General features: G+C 35.9%; 1 protein-coding gene and 1 long non-coding RNA gene across 4 annotated transcripts in view; one reads left to right on the top strand and one right to left on the bottom strand.

Annotated features, from left to right (window-relative positions):
* LOC135803985 (uncharacterized) overlaps positions 1-22,320 on the bottom strand; it is a 131,322-nt gene that overhangs the window by 12,421 nt on the left and 96,581 nt on the right. The gene's annotated exons all lie outside the window — the stretch shown is intronic.
* LOC135803979 (5-hydroxytryptamine receptor-like) overlaps positions 8,984-22,320 on the top strand; it is a 44,494-nt gene continuing 31,157 nt past the window's right edge. Inside the window, exons 1-2 of the mRNA XM_065317735.1 lie at positions 8,984-9,406; positions 15,774-16,344. Of these exons, the coding sequence (XP_065173807.1) occupies positions 15,822-16,344 (523 nt within the window). The 5' untranslated portion in view covers positions 8,984-9,406; positions 15,774-15,821. The remainder of the gene's footprint in view (positions 9,407-15,773; positions 16,345-22,320) is intronic.

The following is a 22,320-nucleotide window of genomic DNA, read 5'->3' as shown; positions in this document are numbered from 1 at the left end:
GCGCGTCTTGCTTTTCATCTCGCGCGCGCGTTTTGTTTAGGAGAGGAAATTTCTGTTTCTTATTATTGTCGTTCGCATTTCCTAACCCTGGCTGAAATAGAGCCGAAAAAAACGCAGTCATGATTTGTACTAAGACTTTTGGGACGGCGAGATGTTGGATGTACAGATTTTCAATCCAAAGAAACTGTTGCTGGCTTGTAAAAAAACGAAACGTGCCTGCGGCGCAATGTTCCCCGATCCGTAGTTCCATGAATTTGTCTCTTGTGATAACTAGCCCAGTGCGTTGAGAGAGATGTGATATTTCGCGTTGGATCGGTTTTAGTTTCGAGGCTGAATTTTGCGCTGTTCGGTCGTGCGTATGGACTTCAGTGTCCGTAGGGACTCGGGCGAAATCAACTAGGGTCGACCTCTCGGCAAATAATAATAATAAATAAGGTGCGCTGCGTGACTTGTAACTTGTAGCTCTTCCAGATACACAACACATCTGCTCCCCTGCGTCCAGAAACTACAAACTTTATATTTTTCCTCTTTTAATGCATCCAAACAGAAAAATATCGCATGAAAATTGATTTTACTAAATTTGGCCGAAAAGTGACCAAATAAAGGTTCGGAAAAGTTTAATGAAGTGTAAACCATTGTCCCCCGAAATCAGTCTCTTATTGACGCAACATTTCACGCCATTGAATGCTTCCTTTAAGTCCTCCCATGGGCATTCGTAATTCTTACAAAGGCGACGATTTTCGCTCGCTTAACTAAATCGACACAAACCTTAAAATACGCGCAAACAATTTAGTGGTGATTTTTCACTCGTTGCGATAAATTATACTGGCGTTAAAGGTAAAGGACATTTCATATGTAGTAAACATAACGGCATAACAAGATCCTTTATTATCATACGTCTGCATCGCGTGTCTGCGTGGTGTTTATGAGAGTTTACGACCGACCATAACCGCCAAGTGAGTCAACGTAGCGTGCCTGCTTCGAATATTAGTGCGCTCTATTAATTTTCCTTGAAAGTGCATCCGATTGTATAATGTCAGCCACGTGTGCGCGCCGCCGGCGGTGGTAGCGGCTGCGGCCGCCGAGTTGTGGGACGGCTTCATTCAGCCACAAATGGCAGCGGTGCAAGAGCTCAGACAAATCAGGAAAATGCATTTCAATGTCAGGTTATTTTTGCGCGTGGCAAAAGTAATGGTAGACATGCAATTTTCCGGCTAGATTATAATTTAATTTCAAACAGATTCTTAAATTATATGCAAAACTAATTACTTTCTTGGATCTAGGAAATATTATGTGCCACAGCTCCCGGAAGATTGTCAATTTTAATTTAAACATATTGTGGGGGGCATGCTTCACCCCGTGATTAAAGCCCGTGACTAAAGTACATTTAGTGAAAAAACTGACATTTTTAAGGTGAAAGTAGAAAAACTCATATTTTGCATTAAAAAGTAGCCTGAGAGCAAAAAAAAAATGAATTTTAAATTTCTCGTAATAAATTTTGTCGCAAAATCAATTTCTGAACGTAACCGACAGCCAAGATAAGTTTGTGTGAGAAAAAATCTTATTTTTATGATTTTCCTTCTAATTTTTCCATGTTTTCTCATCTTTTGTACTTTTCTTAGACTTCCGCAAATATTTCAAAACAAAAATTTATCAAATCGGTTCAACTTCTTTGTCATTTTTTTTGTGATTCCAAAATGTGTTGTATTAAAGTGAATTTTAGTCTTAGTTGTAACCAACTTTACCTCACAGGAATTACTTTGGCAAAGAGAATCTTTATTGATCTAAAGGGTGTTCTATGTATAGATTTATCTCTGCTTTATGCCTCAGTAGACATGCGACGCTGTTGCCCCGCCCATTTTCTCTGTCTTCCCGGCTGCATTTTCTCTTCGCCGCGCATTTTCCAGACAGTTCAGCTTTGTTCGCGTGCCAATCGTGCATCCTGGAAGCTTGTTATATAAAAACTGCGCCTCAAAGAATGCTCATTAGGACGTGTTTACTTTTACATCTTTCATTTTTTTATTGTTTTAAACTCATCATCATTTATTTTCCTTCGTGACATTTATTATTTTCCCCAAAACGAAAAAAAATCGTTTTCATTAAAATGCAATTGCTGCGGTCGCAATGGAAGCCGGAAACCCATTGTGCAACACCGCCGAGCCGTCTAATCATCGTTCTTCTCGTATTGCTTCATTAATTTTGGAATCGAAATTGTCCTCGCAACTCGTATGTAATCGCTAACTGCTTCTCCTACTATATTCTCCTAGGAGAAATTGTCAAAGCCAGAGAAACGCGTTACAAAGCACACACAATGAAGCCGAAGCAATTTCTAATTCACAATGAAACTTCAAATTCCACCTGGCAAATTCAAATTGTAATTTCAGCTAGTTAAACGCAACACAGCGTACCGCAGCGTATTAAATGCAAACTTCAACAAGTCGACAAAACGACAGCGAAGAGCACAAAGAGACACTGTGCCTAAGTTTTCGTTCGCTTCGCCTTCGTGGTTAGCGCTCGCACCGAGAGCCGAGCCGAGTTAATGCCATTGACGGAGTTGCTCAAGTTACGTGCGTATAGGAAATTACTTTTCTTCTGTCTTCTTAAGCCCGGCTAACACGTCGCGCGCTAAAAAAACATCCACGAGTCGCGCACAGATTGAAAAGTTTCTCGCGCGACACTTCACGCCGCCGCCATCTTGGCTTGCGTCTCCAATTGAATCGAAACGACATCAAAACACATACTCATAGTTAAAAGCATAGACAATTGACTTTCGGTTGATAAAGAGCGTATTAATCGAAGGCGTTTGCTCTTGGCGAGACGGATAAGAGCGGCAAATGGTGATGGACGAACGAAATATTTTACGTGGTGCAAAAAAAAAGGTACAACAAAGGCAAACGTGTGAATAATGGCGGGGGAGAAACATGAGAAACGCAGAGAGAGGGCGACGAGATGTGGCGACGCCGGTGGTTTATGGCGTCCTTGTGTTTTCGCGTCGTTATTATTTTTTATCTTTATTATCCGTTCTGACAATTTAAGTGAAGCACGTCGGCGCTGATTATATTGAACTGATTTTTACAGCGGTGGAAAAAACACTAATGTTTTACAATTAAATTTGCGGTTACAGAAAATTACTTTTACGGCTTTACTTTGACATAAAGCAAACAATCTATGTATAAAACAAAATCTGGTTAGTTACAGCGTTTATAACTCAAGAACGGCTGGACAGATTTTAATGATCAATGATTTTTTGGTTTCAGTATCGTCCAGAATAGAAGAATAATTAATGAAATATTAAAAATTATTACTTACAGGGTGTTAAATAAGGGATGAAAGTTGGTATAGGGATTCTTTCGTAGTTATAGTCAAATAATTGAATCCTAGATGGCGCTAAAGTGTTTATTAGCAATTATAATATTATAAGTTCTTTTTAAATAAAATTATAAACCTACTTGATGGTATCAACACATACTGGGTGTTGCGAAAGGAAAACTAAATACATATTCACTCTATAAATATAAATTCTATAATTGAAAATTTAAGCTATTTCCCGAAATTGAGTTAAAAGCGCAAAGAATGTTAACGCCTCGGATTGAGGGTTAGGCAAACACATTTCGGGCGGTTTTGAAAGAGCGCACGCCGCCGATTGCGGGGATCGATGGAGGCAAAAATTCAATTAAGTTTCAATTGAACGACGGATACACATGTGCCAGCGCCGCGGTCCGACATGAAAGAAGCTTAAATGCACTGCTACGAGATCGTTTTGACAATGATACTAACCGACTGATTTGATCGACTCGTAAGTTGCGGCAGCGCATACATCTACGAAACGGACAGAAGCAATTAAATACACGTTCGAGATTTTCCGAAGCGTTCGATTTTGTTTTCAGTCGAGTTGTGCGAGTATTTATAGAATGATTGACTTTTTAACGAACTAGTCAAAACAACACATTCTACAATCTTAGACATAATAAATACACTTAAGTATTAAGAATATATTTTTTATTAAATAAATAAATTTAATTTTCTTTTCCAGGTGGAAAAACAAAGTTATAAAGGGTTGTATTGGATTGGTATTCTATTGGAAGTATCATTAAGTGAACGAGAAGAAGGATCGCTGCGCAAAAAATGCAGATTTTTAATCTTCGTAATGTAAAGGTGATTTATTATAGTAGGAGATTGGAAAGCGCCTACTGGCGAAAGCAAATTGTATGATTCATTGCAATTTCAACTCGATTGGGCATCGAATGTTTCTACATTAAAGTAATTTATTTAGATGAAGAGAAACCTGTGCCAGGTCATGTTTTGTTGGCAGAAAAAAAATCAAATACGCTCTCAACAGTTTTTGGCTTCCAGAGGAAAATAATTGCAAAATTGCTAAATTTCCACAATTAAAATTAAAGTTTTCAATGTAATCAAAGGTTTGAATGTTGGTTTATGTTGATTTAAATTGCCGAGTTTTGAAATTTTGAATTGAAATTAAAACTATGAAATTACCAACATATTCTCTGAAAATAGAAAATAGAAATATTTTAATGTAATTTTGTTTCAGATTTCAATCGAAAATTTTGATAAACGCTAAAAGCTATTAACCTGACCAAATATTTTTCAAAACACAAAGCAATTTTTATATAAAAAGTAGCTTTTGCCGGCGACTTTGTCCAGGTAGTGTTTAATAAAAATGTAATTCGTTTTTATTCTCTTGCTCTAGACATTGTATGTGTCAATTCTATATCAATCTATCTCTATCAATAAGATTTGCAATTTTATTTTAAAGAAATTAATTATATAAAGAATTTCTAATACTGCACTTCAGCGTGCCATCTCGGATTCAACTATTAAACTATAACTATGATTGAATCTCAATGCTAACTTTTATCCTATAGAAAAGGCCTGTCTTTAGGGTTTTCCCGGCAATTATTCGAATTTTTCTCGCCGTAAAAACTATCCTTGGACTTAAACAAGCATTAAAAAAAAAGAATTGGCCAAATTCGTCAAGGCGTTGTTGAGTTTTGCGCATACCAACAGATTTTGCGATTTGTTTTTATATTATAAAGATTGAATTATCGCCAAAATTATAAGATTATTCAGAAATATTGAACTAAATTCTTCAAATTGCATTATAACAACAAAACTACTTTGGTATTCTTCAAATTCCGAAATAAAATTCTTTAAAACTCTATAAGTAGCATAAATATCAAAAATATTACCCATTCCAACTTGAGAATATTCAATCAAAGTCTTTGATTAATTAAACTGTGTGACACTGCGCGCTCCACACACTATAAGCATAGTCTGCTAAATATTTACGTAAAGGATCCCTGGCATCAGCATTGACGCCATCGGAGACATCCTGATTGATTTTGTATTATTTGAGCTCGGGAGCACTGCGCGCTCTTTGAACTTTCACCCTGGAGCGCAGGAACTCAATCGGGGCCGGTGCATTGTTCTCGTGTCAACTGGATCCTATAGGATCTCAAACGCTTTGCTTGTTAATGGTCTAGTCTGTCTGTGTAAAAAGAGTACACCTATTCACTTGTTTTTGACTTTTTTTCGCCTCCCCTCTCAAAACACAATAAACAAAAAATAAAATAAAATAATCTGCTTTAAGACATTGATACATCCACTTTTATTATGTAAGTACTCTTACATAAATATATCATGCATTTAATCTGCCTCCTAATATGACATAAGTGAGTGTTGGTAAAGGAAATCGGCAAATTGTCTTGATGCATATTGCTGCGCGTGCGGATGCGAAGGAGTCAGTTGGCTGACGGTACAAGAGTCTCGTACATCAATTGGGACGACATATAACATTACCAATTTCGCAGTCGCAACCAGCGTGCTCCGGAGTGGAAATTAAATTACGCCGGAGTGAAATTTCAGATGCATCATTCGAGGTGGAAAGTTTGAGGTTTTGGCGGTTTGGGGCGCGAGCAAAATGACATTTAACCTTTCCGCCGAACTCGCAACGCGATGACAACAAAATACAGAAATAAATATGTTTGCGAAATCGAATTTCATCCATATATAATTAAATATATTCGATGAGCACAAGTTGCTTATAATTAAATTGAATGATTCCCTATCTAGTGATTTGATTGCTTCCGAGGCAGAACTTATATGTTCTGTTCGTAATTAGTGCCGGTGCATTGCATGTACATTTGATGTTGTGATGCTGGCATCGTCGACCACAAGAGATCGATAGTTTCAAGTGTCGTTAAATTTGACTCGCAAATGACTTCTCTAACAAACAGCCGACGCACTACTCGCCATCGAGCGATGCTAATCAAACTGCAAAGATGGGCTCAAGACGAATGTCCCGAATGTCAACTATCACGAACAATAACGACGCTGGTGACATCGACATCGACACTGACATTGAGAAAATGCAGTCGAGTATAAACGCACTACTCGGAGCTATTACTTATTATAATTGGATTGAAGTAAACTTTTCAATTTTAATAAAAACTAACTTTTGCCAGCGACTTTGTCCCGGTAGTGTCGCATAAAAATGTAATACGTTTTTACTCTCTTGTTGTAGACATAGTATGTGTCAATTCTGTCAATAAGATTCGCAATTTTATTTTAAAGAAATTAATTATTTAAAGAATTGCTAATAATGCACTTCAGCGCGCCATCTCGGATTCAATAATTTAACTATAACTATGATTGAATCTCAATGCCAACTTTTATCTTATAGAAAAAGGCTGCCTTTAGGGTTTTCCCGGCAATTATTCGAATTTTTCTCGCCGTAAAAACAATCCTTGGACTTTAACAAACATTTTAAAGAGAAAATTGGGCAAATTGGTCTAAGCGTTGTCGAGTTATGCGCTTTCCAACAAATTTTGCGATTCATTTTTATATCAAAAATAGATCACATCACACTCCAAAGCAAAACCACAGACAAACAGACAGAAAGTTGAAATGACGAAATTGCGGAAGTGCGAAGACTGCGATTAAGTGCAAAGTTAGATGAGTGGAGTGCAAATAGAAACAGTTATCTGTTATCAGAATGAGAAGACGTAAAGACGTGCCGGAGACGCGTTCGTTAATTTTAATCTGGCGAGGATTTCCCGCGGGGCAAAGTTGCTAATAGTGTCAATGGTGCACGGCGTGCGCCACGTGTCGGGGCGTAAATATTTTAACCCAACAACAGCTTCTCAACGCCAGACACTCGGCGACTTTAGTTTGCACTTCTCGCAATTCGTAATTTGTCGAGTGTGTCGGGTTGCAGTTTATGCGGGATCCTGGCCCCGGGGGAATAAATCGCGCCGAAATCACACCTGGGACCCGGGCGCAACCCACTCAACTTCAGGTGTAGCGTTGATAGTTTAATGATACCAACCACAACATAAAACTACTCGGTGTATATTTGGTTGCATACATTAAATCTGATATTACCAACTCGTCTGGTATTATGATTAACTAAGATTAAGTATTTATTTAGTTAATAAAAATAAATCATCAGATTTCATAATGTCGCCGTTAATATAATCATGGTCCATTAGGACGCTCGCCAAAGTTGTCTCATTACAGCGCAGACACATTACGCGCATAATAAATACAAGAAAATGAATGTTTTTGTGTGGTTAATAATTGAACGCTGCTATTATTAACGCCATTAACGATTAACCCGATAAATTGTTACCTGCATGTAACGAAGATGCTTTTATAAATTCGGCCATTAGTCGGATGCCGCCGGATGCTCTTCTCTCACCTATGTCACGCCGTCCAGATGTAATAGAATTGCTTTTGGTCGCGATGGCAACTCGGGGTGTGAATGTGGGTGGCATAGGGCGCGCAAAGAGCAAAAGCGGCTTGAGCGCTTGAATGTGGGGCGGTGAGTGCGCGAACGATTGCCGTGCGCTGGTGGTGTCGGAGACGGCTCGCCTCGAGGGACGTCCGAACTTTCAGCGAAATGACGTCACAGGGTGTGCGCCGCCGCACAGGCGAGTGGAAAGTGCGATAGAGGAGTGACGTCAGTGAATAAATTCTATTCCAGCATGCGAATTCGGAGATACGGCGCAAAAAGTGAAAAAAGAAGTGGAAATGTTTTTCTAACCTCACGTTAAAAATATTTGTTTAGTGAATTGTTATTTCATAGACTATTATTTAAATAATTATTATTCTGCCAAACCAAACTTAAGCAAAAATCAGGCTAAAACTTGTTTTGATCACAAAAATACAACAAAAGCGATTTACTATAGGCAACCAACACTACTAACCAACAAAAACTGCTACGCCACTTGTAAAAAAAACAATTTTTATACAAATACAAGCAAAAAACATCAATTTTATCATAAAAAGTTAATATTTTAACCAAAAATAACTGAACAGTCAATATGTTACCGTATTACCGTAAAATTCAAACAAAAACTAGTTTTAAGCAAACCATATTAACATAAATAAAATATTTAGTTATTAGTTAGGCAACCAAGCATACATATTTTTAAATTATGTATGTATTCCATTAGCTTATAAGATAGAAAATTCGCAAACAATTATCTAGTAAAAACAATACCGCAACAAGTAGAAGTTTAGCCATCGCCAGCGGAAACCTGCACCCCGCTCACCACATCCATGTCGGCATATTAATTTTCAGGATTACAAACTCTCACGTTTATAAATTCCGCCGATGTGCTTTTTTTTTCACTTTATACTCAAGTTTATAATTAAAAATGTAAATTTAAACTTTTTACCAAATTTAAGCTTAAGTTTAAATCTCCACAAACTCATTCAACCCTTAATAAATACAATAAAATACAATACAACAGAATACATTTTGTTTCTTATCTTTTATACCTCTACTGTTGTCCGTTTTGTATTTTTATTATTTTTATGCCACAGATGAGGGGAACGGATTGTGAAGCGGCGGCGCGCACGAGTTTTCGCACGCGCCCGCCACCCGAACACATCCGTGAGACATGGGCCAGCGTCAACGGCGGCGGTGGCGGCATTGTAACGCGTATTCAGTCGGCGCACGTACACGACGGCGGTCGCCCGCCGACCGAATCAGACGCGTTTCGGCATTCGCACGTTTACAAACAAATCGCTGCGCGACCAACCCCAAAACACATCTTATCATCAAAAATAATATTAATATTATTTCGAAAAGCTGACATTTACTAAAAATTACTAATTAATTATTGAAAGTGGCGTGATTTATTTTTTTAAACTAAAAGTTTGAGTGAGTGACACTCACTGAAGAAGAACCTGAAGGACGACTTCGAGTTGAGTTTGTTTGCAAAACTAACTTTCGAGTGTTCGGATTGAGAGCAAAGTGATTGTGGCGACGAGATCGAGAAGTACTTTAATTGAAATTATACAACGTGTGCAAACTGGATGATACATGGACCGTTGCGGTATATGGCCACTTAAAAATCGCTTAAAATGTAATTAAGTTAATGTAAGTAGGAAAAAATCCGCACATGCATTATTCATGTTTTTGAGCGTATTCCCCAAAAAATGTTTCGTATTTATTCGTATAAATAAATTTTATTCCATTCGTATTTTTAAATTGGTTCAAAAAATACATACGTCATCGCCTAAATGAACCATCGCGCCCCTTTTTATCGCCGGTTTTACGCGCGCATCAACATAAAGCAACAAATGTTCCGTCTTTATGTTCACTCGTCCAATGTCCAACGAGGGGCGAAGGCACTTTACACTAAAGTCGCAATACAATCTATCTCAAAACATAAATTCATGAAATTCACATACTTTGGAATTTTTCTTTTTCTTCTTCTTCTTTTGGTACTTTATAGTATAAATTTGAAAAATGTTGAAGAAGTTCGTCCGCAAACCACGAGTTTCTGCCACAAATCCGCTTTTGACATTTCAACTTCCGCAAAAGGGTGTAAAGTTTGCCCACTGGCCGAGAATTGCTCCCGAAAGTTTTCGAGTATGACCGAGGGCTTTAGGCCTCTGGATGTGTTCTTGACGTGCAAGGACATCTTGAAGTTATTATTATTTCTTAGAGGGGTTTGGTTTATGATAGATGAATTAGTAACATGCGGTCAAGGTGGTCAAAGTTTTCTCATACGCAAGCAACTGAACAACATTTTTTTCTAAGTATAAATAATAAATAATTAAATGTAGATTATATGTAGTTCTTACTGTAGCTAATACAACCCCTTTCATTTTAATCGTCCTAGCGTTTCAAAACATCATTTACGAGCATCAATCAACTTGCGTATTCTGGGCAGTCTGCCATAACCTATTTCAAGCGCTAGGGAGCACAATAAATCGCCGAAATACGTTATCTCGTATATGATTCTCTTATCCACATATGCATTATCATATCAACTCTTAGCCAGCAAATATTCGCAGACATTTGTGTTTTTATTTTTATTATGTTTTTTTTATTTCTTCAGTCTGATGCTTTGTATTATTTTTATTTCACTCCAATTATGCGCCGAGCATTAACTTTTCCCCAAGGTTTCTATTACGCGGGCGGCAGCGGCGGATTCTTCGTTAATATCACCTGATCTCAAAGCTTTGTGGTATCGGCGCATGCCGGCGGCGGCTTTATTCTCCGGGCCGAAACTTACCGCATTGATCATTCGCGGCAAAGCTGGGCGCCGCGGCCGGAAAGTTGTAATAAATATTTATACAGCCGAGGGAAGCCAGTGTGCACCACTACACTATTTCATGTTACACTTGACACCGAGTGACAAGTTGTATAGTTTTCCGGATCGGATGTGTCGCCTCGTATTGATATGAGTGTAAAAATATAAATGGAAATGTTAAAACCGTAATCAGAATCAGGATCTATTTTTGTCAATGTATGCAAGTAAATGAGCTTATAAATAAATATAAATATTGTATGTTGTTATATGTGAAAGGTTAAAATAGCATTATCCTCGCGATGTAATTATCTTGTAGTGAAATTGGAAATAATATCATTAAATTTAAATGTAATTACTTTATCAAAGGTTAATCTCTAATAATCAGTTGATAGCTGTAGCTAAAATGGTTGATAAGGACAGTTGTGTGTGTTTGTTTACACTAAAGTGTCAAACATTTGGAGAATACAAAAATTTTAAAACTAAAATTTGAACTCAAGAGTGCACTTGCTTTATAAAAGGTCAAGTTAGTTACAACTTTTATAACTCAAGAACGGCAGGACGGATTTTGATGATTCATGATTTTTTAGATTCATCTCCACCCCGAATAGCAGAATAAGTATTAAAATGTCAAAAATTATTACTTAAAAGTTGTTAAATAAAGTATAAAAATCCGTATAGAGATTCAATCATCTTTATAGTTAAATAATTGAATTCTAGATGGCGCTAGATGCATTATTAGAATTTCTTATTTGTTTTGTAAAAATTACGAATTTTATTGAAAAGCAAGGAAGAAGCAAGAAATAAATATTTGTTGCCGCAAAAATTACATTGACGTGTAAAAAGCTCTAAAAGACAATTTGATAATAATGCGACCCTTTCTGCACTCTTCCGGAAGTACAAAATTTTAAATTAATGTATACACGTGCACGTCTTGTCGGTTTTCCTTTGCTGCCTGTACAATAAAATGCTGTTTTACTTGTCATTTTACAAAACAATTACTAACGCAAAGGTTAAAAGTTTATTCCTGCATTTCACATGATCTCTGACCTTAAAACCGAAATCAAACATCAAACAGGTTTCCCCCTCACAAGATTAAAACTAAATTAAAATTTCAAATTACAGTAACGATACGCTTTTCATAATTCAATAAAATTAATATATACCTAGTGCGAGGCATAAATCATCGAGATTAAAATTAAATATTATATAAGACCGCTTCATGATTAAAATTCATACATTTCTGATTTAATTATCATCCAAGGTGATATTAACCTAAGCTGACCTCATGCTTGAGCCCACAGTAGATTTCGTTACCAGTCGGCTTTCATAAAACAGTGTGTGGGCACTAAAGGCAATAAAGCCGATGTTATAAATGTGGATATTAAATATTGTTTAAGCCCGTGCGCATGCACGAGCGGCGCAGTCGCCGAAGAGCACAAATTCAATTTTAAACTTACTCATATTTCGCTGCATCGTTGAGCGTCTACTCGCTCGGGAGATTATTAAAATGTACGCAAACGACTCAAAGAACAAACGAGCATACTCGTGCATTTTTAAACAAGTTGACATTTATCAAAACTGAAAACTAGCACTCTGTTTGGTTCAAATTTCGTACTTGTAGGAGAAAATAAAAATTCTAGCTACAGAAATAGAAAATTGATATAAGTAATTGAGTTTTACCCCTTGTTTTAGACATAGTATGTGTCAGTTCAATCGAAAAGATTCGCAATTTTATTTTAAACAAATTATATAAAGAATTGCTAATAATGCACTTCAGCACGCCATCTCGGATTCAGCTATTTAATTATAACTATGATTGAATTTCATTGCTAACTTTTATCCAATAGAAAAGGACTGTCTTTAGGGTTTTTCTGGCAATTATTCAAACTTTTCTCGTAAAAACCATGCTTGGACATTAACGAACATTTTATAAAAAGAATTGGCCAAATTGGTCTAGGCGTTCTTGAGTTATGCGCTTACCAACAGAATTTACGATTCATTTTTATATTATAGAAGATAGATGTAATTATTATCATAATCAAAGTTCAATTATATAAATATTTATGTTTTTAGTTTATTATATTAATAAACAATGAGCCAAAATTACGAATGAAAATAAAACAATTGATGTGTTATTAAAATATGCCGCATATGAATACGTGCATCAGTGATCATTTTAATAATAAATGTAAAATGTAAAACCTGTAATTTTAGTTACGTATCAGTAATTAAATGCATTGCCCGGCGCATCCACTATACAACAAGTAATACAATCTAGTGAATTCGTAAATTTAAACTCATTATTTAATCATGAAATATAAAACATCGTTGAACAATACTTGAAAATTACAAATGACAAATTTAAAAATAATTTATCAGTAAAACAATTAAACTGTGTTTTAATTTTTGAAAAACACGTTATTTTTGCAAATTAAATGAAATAAAATTTGCAGAAAAATAAAGCAAACAAATTGAAATCTTTAATGAATAATTCTAAAATATTTATCAACACTTTCTGGTTTTGTTATCAACCATTTAATAATCCAAAAATATAACTATTAACTTAAAAATTAGTTATTTTTAGCTTTGTTTTATTTCAATTTGGAAAATAATAGAAAAAAAAATCAAAATAATTAAAATTTTCATTTACTAATCTTAAAATTATTTTAAAAACAAAAATTATTCAAAAAATATAAACCATAACTTTCTAATTTTGTTACTACTCATGCAATTTACCAAAATGAACACTAAAACTAACTATTTGCTGAAGTATTCATTCACAAAACCCCTTTGAACGCTGTCCTTGATCAAATTAATCCAATTAACGCCAACGTATCGCGCAATTATGCGCACGTCAAACAAAATTCCGAATGTTTACGTATCTAATCACGCGTGATGCGCTCCTCACCGCCGTAAGCGTGCAACTATTGCCGGAAACTATTGCCGCCGGCGCTTCCGACTTGCAATCGCGCGCCCAAATATGCACCACCAAAACCATATGTTTCGAATTAATATTTAACTCCGATTTTGAATGGCAATCGCGTGCGCATTGCAATCAGGCACAATTCATTGCCACGTTATCGGAATATGTATAAATTAATACCGCATTTGAATGTTATGTACCCATCACATTCAAATTCCGCAAAACCCAAATGCACGCGAGGCGCTGAATAATCCGAATAATCCAGCCGGGTGGATGAATGTTGTGCTTATATTTAGGCCGGCGGATTTATCTGACAATATTAAATAAAATCAGATAAAATCATGAAAATCGCGCTTTTAAAATGCATATTTTATGTAAACAGATGACAGCCTGGTATAAATTGCAATGTCATCATTTTGATGGGTTTAATCTGTAGCCAAATTCAAAAGTCACATTAATATTAAGCCAAAGTACAATTAAGTTTATGCTTTCAGCTTATACATGTACAAATATTGCATAGTTGAAATATACGAGCGCAATTTCCGCACAACAACTCTAAATGTTGTTTCATTGTATTAGGAATGAGAGTAGTACTAAGTCTAGTCACATGGATGTAATAACTTTCAAAGTTTACGATTCAAGTGGATGGTTTACAGTGTTTCCTTAAACAAGTACAAAACAAATCAAAAACAATATCAACATAATTTAATTCTGATTAATTTTGTATGTTTGACTTCTTTTCACGGGTAAACCACTAAATGAATTTTTATAAATTTTGAATATCATAGACAACTTTTTGTTGCATAAAAAAGTTTTAAAAGGGTGAAAAATAAGGAATAAAGATAAAATTATAGTTATAGTTAACTAATATGGCTACAGATGGCGCACGAATGCCTATAATTGTTAATATTTTTTCATATTTTCATTTTTTTCATTTCCAAATTTTTTCCAGGCAAAATATGAAACCTATCACTAGTAAATAATACTATTACCATCAATATCCCATTTTTTGCAACCCTTGTGGCTAAATTTTTACCACTTGAAAGATCAAAGCACCCCAAAAAACAGATTTATCCCATCCGCACACAAATCCGCCGCGATCAGGCGACGTGAATTCGATGATGATCATTCTCGTGAACGCTATTGCTTCCACTCGATCCGTTCGCCCGCGAGCAGTGTTTTAATTTGAATTGTTTTCGTTTAATTTAAGTTGTGCGCGCGCGCTGAATGCAATTTAATCTAAATTGCGCTTCGACCAGAAATTAAAACGATTTGTTTGTGCCCGCCGGGCATTCACTCGCGCTTCGGATGGAGTCAGTCGATTCAAATCGATGCGCTTTTTTGCCCCTCAGCGTGCGTTTGAGGTGTATTGAACAAATTTAGAGATTTCAAAGTTACAGAATAGAGATGGATAAACAAAACGAAGCCGGGGAAAAAAAGCATCGACCAACTCGATTAAAACGATTGCGCGTTGAATAGCAAGCGGATTCTTCGTTTGTTTGATATGAAGTGGTTGGGCGAAAAACCACAAAGAAGCGAAAAGACTGGCAATAACCAAAGTTTTAAACGGCTGTTTTTGTCGTGATTTTTTTAGGTTAAGTGTCTGTTTGAATAACAAAACACAAGAGTGTAAACATTTATGAATATTAGTTTTTTTCGCTGGGTTTTTCGTGTTTCCAACACATAAAAAGTTTGCTTGTAGCTAAATCGGCAAAATTGGTTTACTGTGCTAGACATTTGTATAATTACGTTCTGCAAGAACAACAACAACAATATTTTTTTATTGTTGTCGAATTCAACCTAACCTTATATAAGGAAAATTTATACTATAGGCAATTAAATAAACACAACTTTTCTAAAAAACCTAACCTAAATTTACATAAGAAAAATTTATACTATAGGCAACCAATTGAACACAATTTTTCTAAAAAGCTAACCTAACCAAACCTAAGGCAAATTTATATTATAGGCAACCAATTGAACACAACTTTTCTAAAAAGGTTTAAAATTAAAGTTTAAAGCATTTCACTGATTTTTTCTATAATAAATGATCCGCATCAACGTAATAAATGATTCAATTTCTCATTTTTATTCATCGCCACCCTCAAAAACGTCACTTTCCTTTTTGCCGCGACGCGTTTAATTCCGTTCGACAATTTATCACGCGCACACTTTACACCTCGCTTAAAAAGTTAAAAAAAACAACTGCGCTTTAATTTCCACCTCGTTTCGAGCGCACAATCGGCTGTATTTCTTAGCGTAATGATGATGTTGTGTTGCAGGTCGGTGGCACGCTTGGGTGGCGGAGGACGAGTAATGGCGTAATTAAAATGGACTACATCAAGCTGCATCATCTGTGGCGGCCGCTGGCGGCGATCACCACCGACAAGATGGGCGGCTACGACCAACCGCATCGATCGTTAATCGTCGGATCCAGCCACCACCGCAACGATCTCGACCTGCACAATAACGATGCCAATGAGGTGCGTTTCGCCAGCACGCTGACGACGCGCACCACCGATGCGACAACTTCCGGTGCGGCGTCGAGTTTTCTCGCCAGCACGACCACAGCGGCGAGTGGGATGCTAGGTGAGCTGGACGATGAGCTATGGCAGAAGATTCTCTACTCGATGGAGAGCAACAACATGTTGCTCGACCACAACGAATCGCAGCAATTTGCGCGCGCGGAGAGCGCCAGTGAGCTATCGTATTTCGGTTACTATGACAGCCTGAATAACAGCCGCAATGGGTCGGGCAACGGGTCGCTCTTCACCGAAGAGTTCCCCTGGGAGATGGTGCCGATGATTGGAACTGCGGTCGTGTTGGGATTATTAATTTTGGCGACGGTTATTGGTGAGTAGAAAATTCCGAAAATATTAAATTCGCAAAAGACGTGAATTGTGAAAAACAGTTGAGATAAATTGCATTAGACTTAGACGACGGACAGAGAATGTCTGAAAATGTTTCGACAAAGGTTTGCGTGTGCATCGGCGCGGAAAAGGTGCAACAAGATGAAAATTTCCGAACAGATTGGCGTGTTCGGCTTAATTTGCCCTAATGCGCTTCGAACCGGTCGAGCAATCGAAAATGCTGATTGGGATAACAGTTGGCTAAGCACATTCTCAAGGGGATGCCCAATCGTTTCCACCGATCAGGTCTTATTAATCCTATTGACATTTTCAGCAATTTTATCTTTTTTTTCTTCCTCTTATATAAAAAAAAACATTTACAATTTAAAATCAACAAACGTAAATTATTCCACTTTATATTCAAAAATAGGGGAATATGTTTGAATACAGAAAAAAATATCTACGCCTCGGGCAATTTGAGCGTAAGCTGTTTAAAACTTTACACGTTCGCCCCATTTCACTTTCATTTAAAATGTATATTTACTTTTGAAAGTAAGTACTAAAGTATAAACCAGTTCCAAGCACACACCACAGGTGCGTGTACTCTTTTTTTCTGCAGCCCTTGTCGAGGTACAGAGTACTAGAGGTTTGCGTTCGCACAAAGCTGGTAAACCAAGCACACACAAAAAATTACGCTAAGCATAAAATGAGAATTCAGCGCCCTAAACATGAAATATGGCGAATTAAAAAATAATTATGATAAATTGTTTGAGTTTCGGCGGGGCATGTGATGATGTTTGGGTTTTGGGTACTGGGTTTGGAATGGTTAGAGATGCGAATAGTCAGCATGCCAGTGAAGTAGTTAAAATTTAACAGATTTAATTTATGCCATCGTGGCGTAGACGTATTTATTTATGGTGTCAGCGTTAGCGTTGAAAGAGGTTGAAAGATCAATGACACTGGAAGCTATTACTCATTCAGATTGAATTTTTTTGTTTGAATTGGTTGCCTATTTCTGTCATATTTATTTTTTACTTTAAATATAAAATTCATCTAGTTGTATGTATGTTACTGAACTTTTTTTAAACGACTGCACCATTTTTGTGGAAAATTTTTGGGAGTGTTTATGTGACTTTGAAAATTGTTCAGAATCGCAATTTTATTGGATAAAATATATTTTAGCATAAAAATTACACAAAAATATCATTTTCTATAGATTTGGTTATGTTTGACAGCTGATTCATAGCCAAACAATTATTTTGATTTTTTTGAATAAAATAAGCGACTTCGTCCCTGTAGTGTTTAATAAAAATGTAATTCGTTTATACTCTCTTGTTCAAGACATAGTACCTATGTGTCAATTCTGTCACTAAGATTTGCAATTTTATTTTAAAGAAATTAATTATATAAAGAAAAGCTAATAATGCACTTCAGCGCGCCATCTCGAATTCAACTATTTAACTATACCTAGGATTGAATCTCAATGCCACTTTTATCTTATAAAAAGGGCTATCTTTAAGGTTTTCCCGGAAAATATTTGATTTTTTCTCGCCGTAGGAACCATCCATGGACTTTAACGAACATTTAAAAAAAAAATTGGCTCAATTCGTCTAAGGGTTGTTGAGTTATGCGCTTACCAACAGAATTTGCGATTTATTTTTATAATATAGATTAATTTGAACGACATTCATTGATGTTTCCCGGAGAGCCACTTTGGAATAAACGATAAAAACGCAGGACACACAAGACTACAATTCTATTCGTTGCCATGCCAACTTCTAGTGTCGACTAAATGCGAGAATAGGACGTAAAAAATCGATAAAGTTTAAAACTCGCCCTGTTGATTCCCATATGTATTGCGCGATCATACAAGACATCCTTTAAGAAATAATTCCAAGCACATATTTTAATGATCCCAACAAGATGCAGATACTTCTAATGAATAAACATGAATCCCAATCAATTTTTTTCATATAATTTCATACAATTTCCATGCTTTATATTAAAATCCACTAAGCCAGCACGACTTAACCTCATTCAACACCCCAGCAATAAGTTTTTGACATGTGTCACACTAAAACCTTGATAACAATCGCCACATGCGTTATGTTAGCAATCATAGACTTATACTCGTACGGTATGAATGACAGTTGTCTGACAAAATCGTAATTCGTTCAAAATCCCGTCCCGATATTAATATGGTTGCGTTATCTTGTTTCGATGACAAGACTATATCGGTTGTCGAGATGCGAATTAGATTGTCCGCCGAGGTCCTGGCTCGGCCCGGAGGGCAGCGCGATAGGGACGACGGCGGGATAAGCGTCCGTTTTACGAGCGCGACGGGAGGACCTGGACCCTCGTCAAGTTGATCTTTCTCGGCGCAGTGTGTGTGGCTGCACGTGCGCGACCCGACGAAGACGACGTGGAAATAAAGTCGGTAGATAAAGCGAACGTCGTACGCGCCGCGGCTGTTAGTTTTCGGTTAAGCGTTCGCTTGTGATATGATAAAACAATGCGTACGGGGTTTATGCGCGCATAACTTCAACGCACACACATGTTACATGTGGGTATACACGTGAGATGTGCACATTGTTTGCATTCTTTTATGTATGAAAATTTTATTAGCGTTTATTAATCACGCCATCAAGTATGCAAGATAATATACAACTATTTGGTTAGATTTTTTGTTGATAAAATAATTCAAAGAAATTTATATAAAAAAAACGTTATTTTTAGGTGTTTAAATAATATTTTAGGAAAATTTAATAAATTAAAAGTTTTTTTTCTATTTGCGGAATAAAAATAGTTTGCAAAGAAATTAATCTAATATAATATTGAATTTCATCGCACAAATCAAATTAAAACGTAAATTATTTATAAATATTTCGATTTGAATGAACCTTTAGTAAAATAGACGAATTATTTGAAAGTTTCAATTAAATCGAACCTGTAGATTTTCACTTATAAAGAAAATAACTAAGAAATTCAATAATATGATGGTATTTACAGTTTTTGACACTAAATTTGTCTAAACTTTAATAGAAAATGATTAATTTCACTTGATTTAAAGTTTAATCTATGTTTAAATATAATAGAAATTGTACAAAATTTTAAAACCAGAAAATAAATAGATTTGATGTAAACAACGAGTAAAAAACGTCAAAATGTTAGCATGAGAAAACACACCAAGTAACATGGAAGACCGCTTTTCAAAAGGGAAAAGGACATTTTTCACTCTGCACGTTTTATCAATGCTGATGGTAAAACCGCGCGGGCTTTTAGAGCGTTATAGTCAGCTATTTTAAGTCGCAAAACATTAAATGGGCTATAATTCCGGGAGGAAATTTATTGGAAAATTAACCTATGCATGTTACATGTAATTGGATTATTGTACAATCTATTTATGTTTAATTTAACAATGTCATCAATGGTAGATTGATGGTTGAAATGCGTATTTTCATAGATATATCGTGTTTTTGTTATTGAATTAACCATAACTTTCATAACAATTATTATTTTAACATCATTTCAGTTTAAATCGATATTTAGTTAAAGTGGCAATTTATTTACACAATTTTAATTACATCGCATGTATAGCCTTAAAGTAATTGAAGAAAAAATGCGCAATTCAAATATTTGTACTTAAATAAAGTTTTAGTCACTAAATTACCTGTAACTTTTATAAAAATCATTAATTTTACTTCATTTAAATTTCAATCTATTTCTAAATAACATAGAAATCAAAGTGCAAATTTTGAAAACCATAATATAAATAGTTTTAATGTAATCATAAAATTTCTAGACATTATTAAGTCTATTCTCTGTTATTTTTAATTTGTCTAATATAATATTGATTCCCACAAATGAAATTATAGCCTAAATTATTTACCATCGACAAAAACACCTCACTCACCATATCGACACTGTTTCACGTCTCTAAAACAAACACCATCACACAAAAAGAGCCCGCTCACTCATCTAGCGCGCCAAACGTCTGATTCTGAATCAACAGCACAGCACAAATTCATAAAGCGTGAGTCGCCGCAATCAGTTTACCGCCGTGTATTGAAATGTAAATTCAACTCAATCGGTTTACTTTGTAATCAATCAATTTTACAAGCTAGAGAGGCCAAAGATAGCGTTCATGAATAAATTATCGGCCGAAAATTGAAATCCTGCACTATCTCAATCGCAATGCGCGCTCGGTGCTTTATAATGAAATATGCAAAATCGAAATTGTGCGCGGCGTTGTTTTTACCCATCCGCGACGACGCACGCCCTGCGTGGTTCTAATTGGCCGCCTATTAAATTAATGTATAATTCATTTATTGATCGACCCGGCAACTATACAACGAGGTCGAAGATACATAATTATAATCAACATTGAATTTAAGGATGTATGTAAAGGAGTTCCACACAGCACCAGCCGGCAAACTAGCAAAATCAATTCGGAATATACGTCTGCGAGGATAATTAAATTCCCGAAACGATTATTTGCAGCATGATCTTGGCGAGCGAATTAATTATGCATGCAAGATTTAATTACCGGTCATACAAGATAAATCAGTTCGTGTCTCACATTAACGTGAATAATTTATTTCAATTTTTTCAAGTTAGAATAGTGCATAACTGTAATTAATTCGCGGCGTGTATGTATGCAACCCAAATAACATCATGTTGACTTATATTATTTACACTGTATATCAATTGTGTCCTATCCAAATACATTTAGTGCAATTAGTTAGAGTCAATTTCCGATTGGCGATTGTATTAAACCACAACGCGTTGAAAATTTACAATGCATAAACCACGATATGTAGCAATATTTATGATAGAAAAATAAATTTCAAAATATGTTGGTAAGCGCATAACTCAACAACGCCTAGAGCAATTTGGTCAATTCTTTTTTTAAATGTTTGTTAAAGTCCAAGGATGGTTTTTACGGCGAGAAAAATTCGAATTATTGCCGGGAAAACCCTAAAGACAGCACTTTTCTATAGGATAAAAGTTTGCATTGAGATTCAATCATAGTTACAGTTAAATTGTTGAATCTGAGATGGCGCGCGGAAGTGCATTATTAGCAATTCTTTATATAAATAATTTCTTTAAAATATTGATAGAATTGACACATAATATGTCTAGAACAAGAGAGTAAAAACGAATTACATTTTTATTAAACACTACCGCGGGCAAAATCTAGTTGCATACTATATATCTATACTCGCCTTGAAAAATAGCTACACACATATTGTATGAGATTTTCATATCGATCAATTGTGCCACAAACGCATATCCTTAAACGCGCGCCGGGCATCTTGAAAGCAAAATTATTCATTGTGCCATTAGCGTGTCAAGGTTACCCTCCACCCACTGCAATTACCTGCCATGTTTATGCATGGAATATTTGTGCGGTTATGTTGTATTAATTTTTTCTTTGTATAACTGGATGTATACGTGATAAATTTTTGCGCGAAATTTCACATTCGAAAGATTTACACAAGTAAAAGTTGCAAACTGCATTCATACTTTCTTTACGACACGATTTATTATAATTTACGCGGCGCGTTTGGGGAAATTTCTGCAACGGAACACAAGCTGGAGCTGGCTGGCTTGGAGAGGAGAAGAAGATATATCGTGCTTTCGCAAAGTTATATACTTACAAGAGTCGTGAAACTTTAAAGTGTAACAAATGGTCCCGTTTCGATGATTCGCTGCGGGTGCATTTTGAATTATAGCGGGGTGAATGTTTCAAACTTTACGTCGTGTTTGTTTGTTGCGCCAACGTTTCACAAAGTGCGGTAATTGTCCACAAACTAAATCATATCATTCAGCAAGCGCAAATAATCACGGCAATTTATTTTTCTTATGCATCCAAGAATACAATACTACCATATTTATTGTATTGCGTGTTGCCTAGAATACGCAACATGGGGTTTTTAATAGTTATGGATATGGATTTTGACGATATTTTAATGTAGTG

Source organism: Atheta coriaria, unplaced genomic scaffold, assembly GCF_025399875.1.
Source record: "Atheta coriaria isolate IRGN ID8LTWV9N9 unplaced genomic scaffold, Caltech_Dcor_3.1 hic_scaffold_3_pilon, whole genome shotgun sequence".
NCBI lineage: Eukaryota > Metazoa > Arthropoda > Insecta > Coleoptera > Staphylinidae > Dalotia > Dalotia coriaria.
This window is presented reverse-complemented; position numbering and strand designations above follow the sequence as displayed.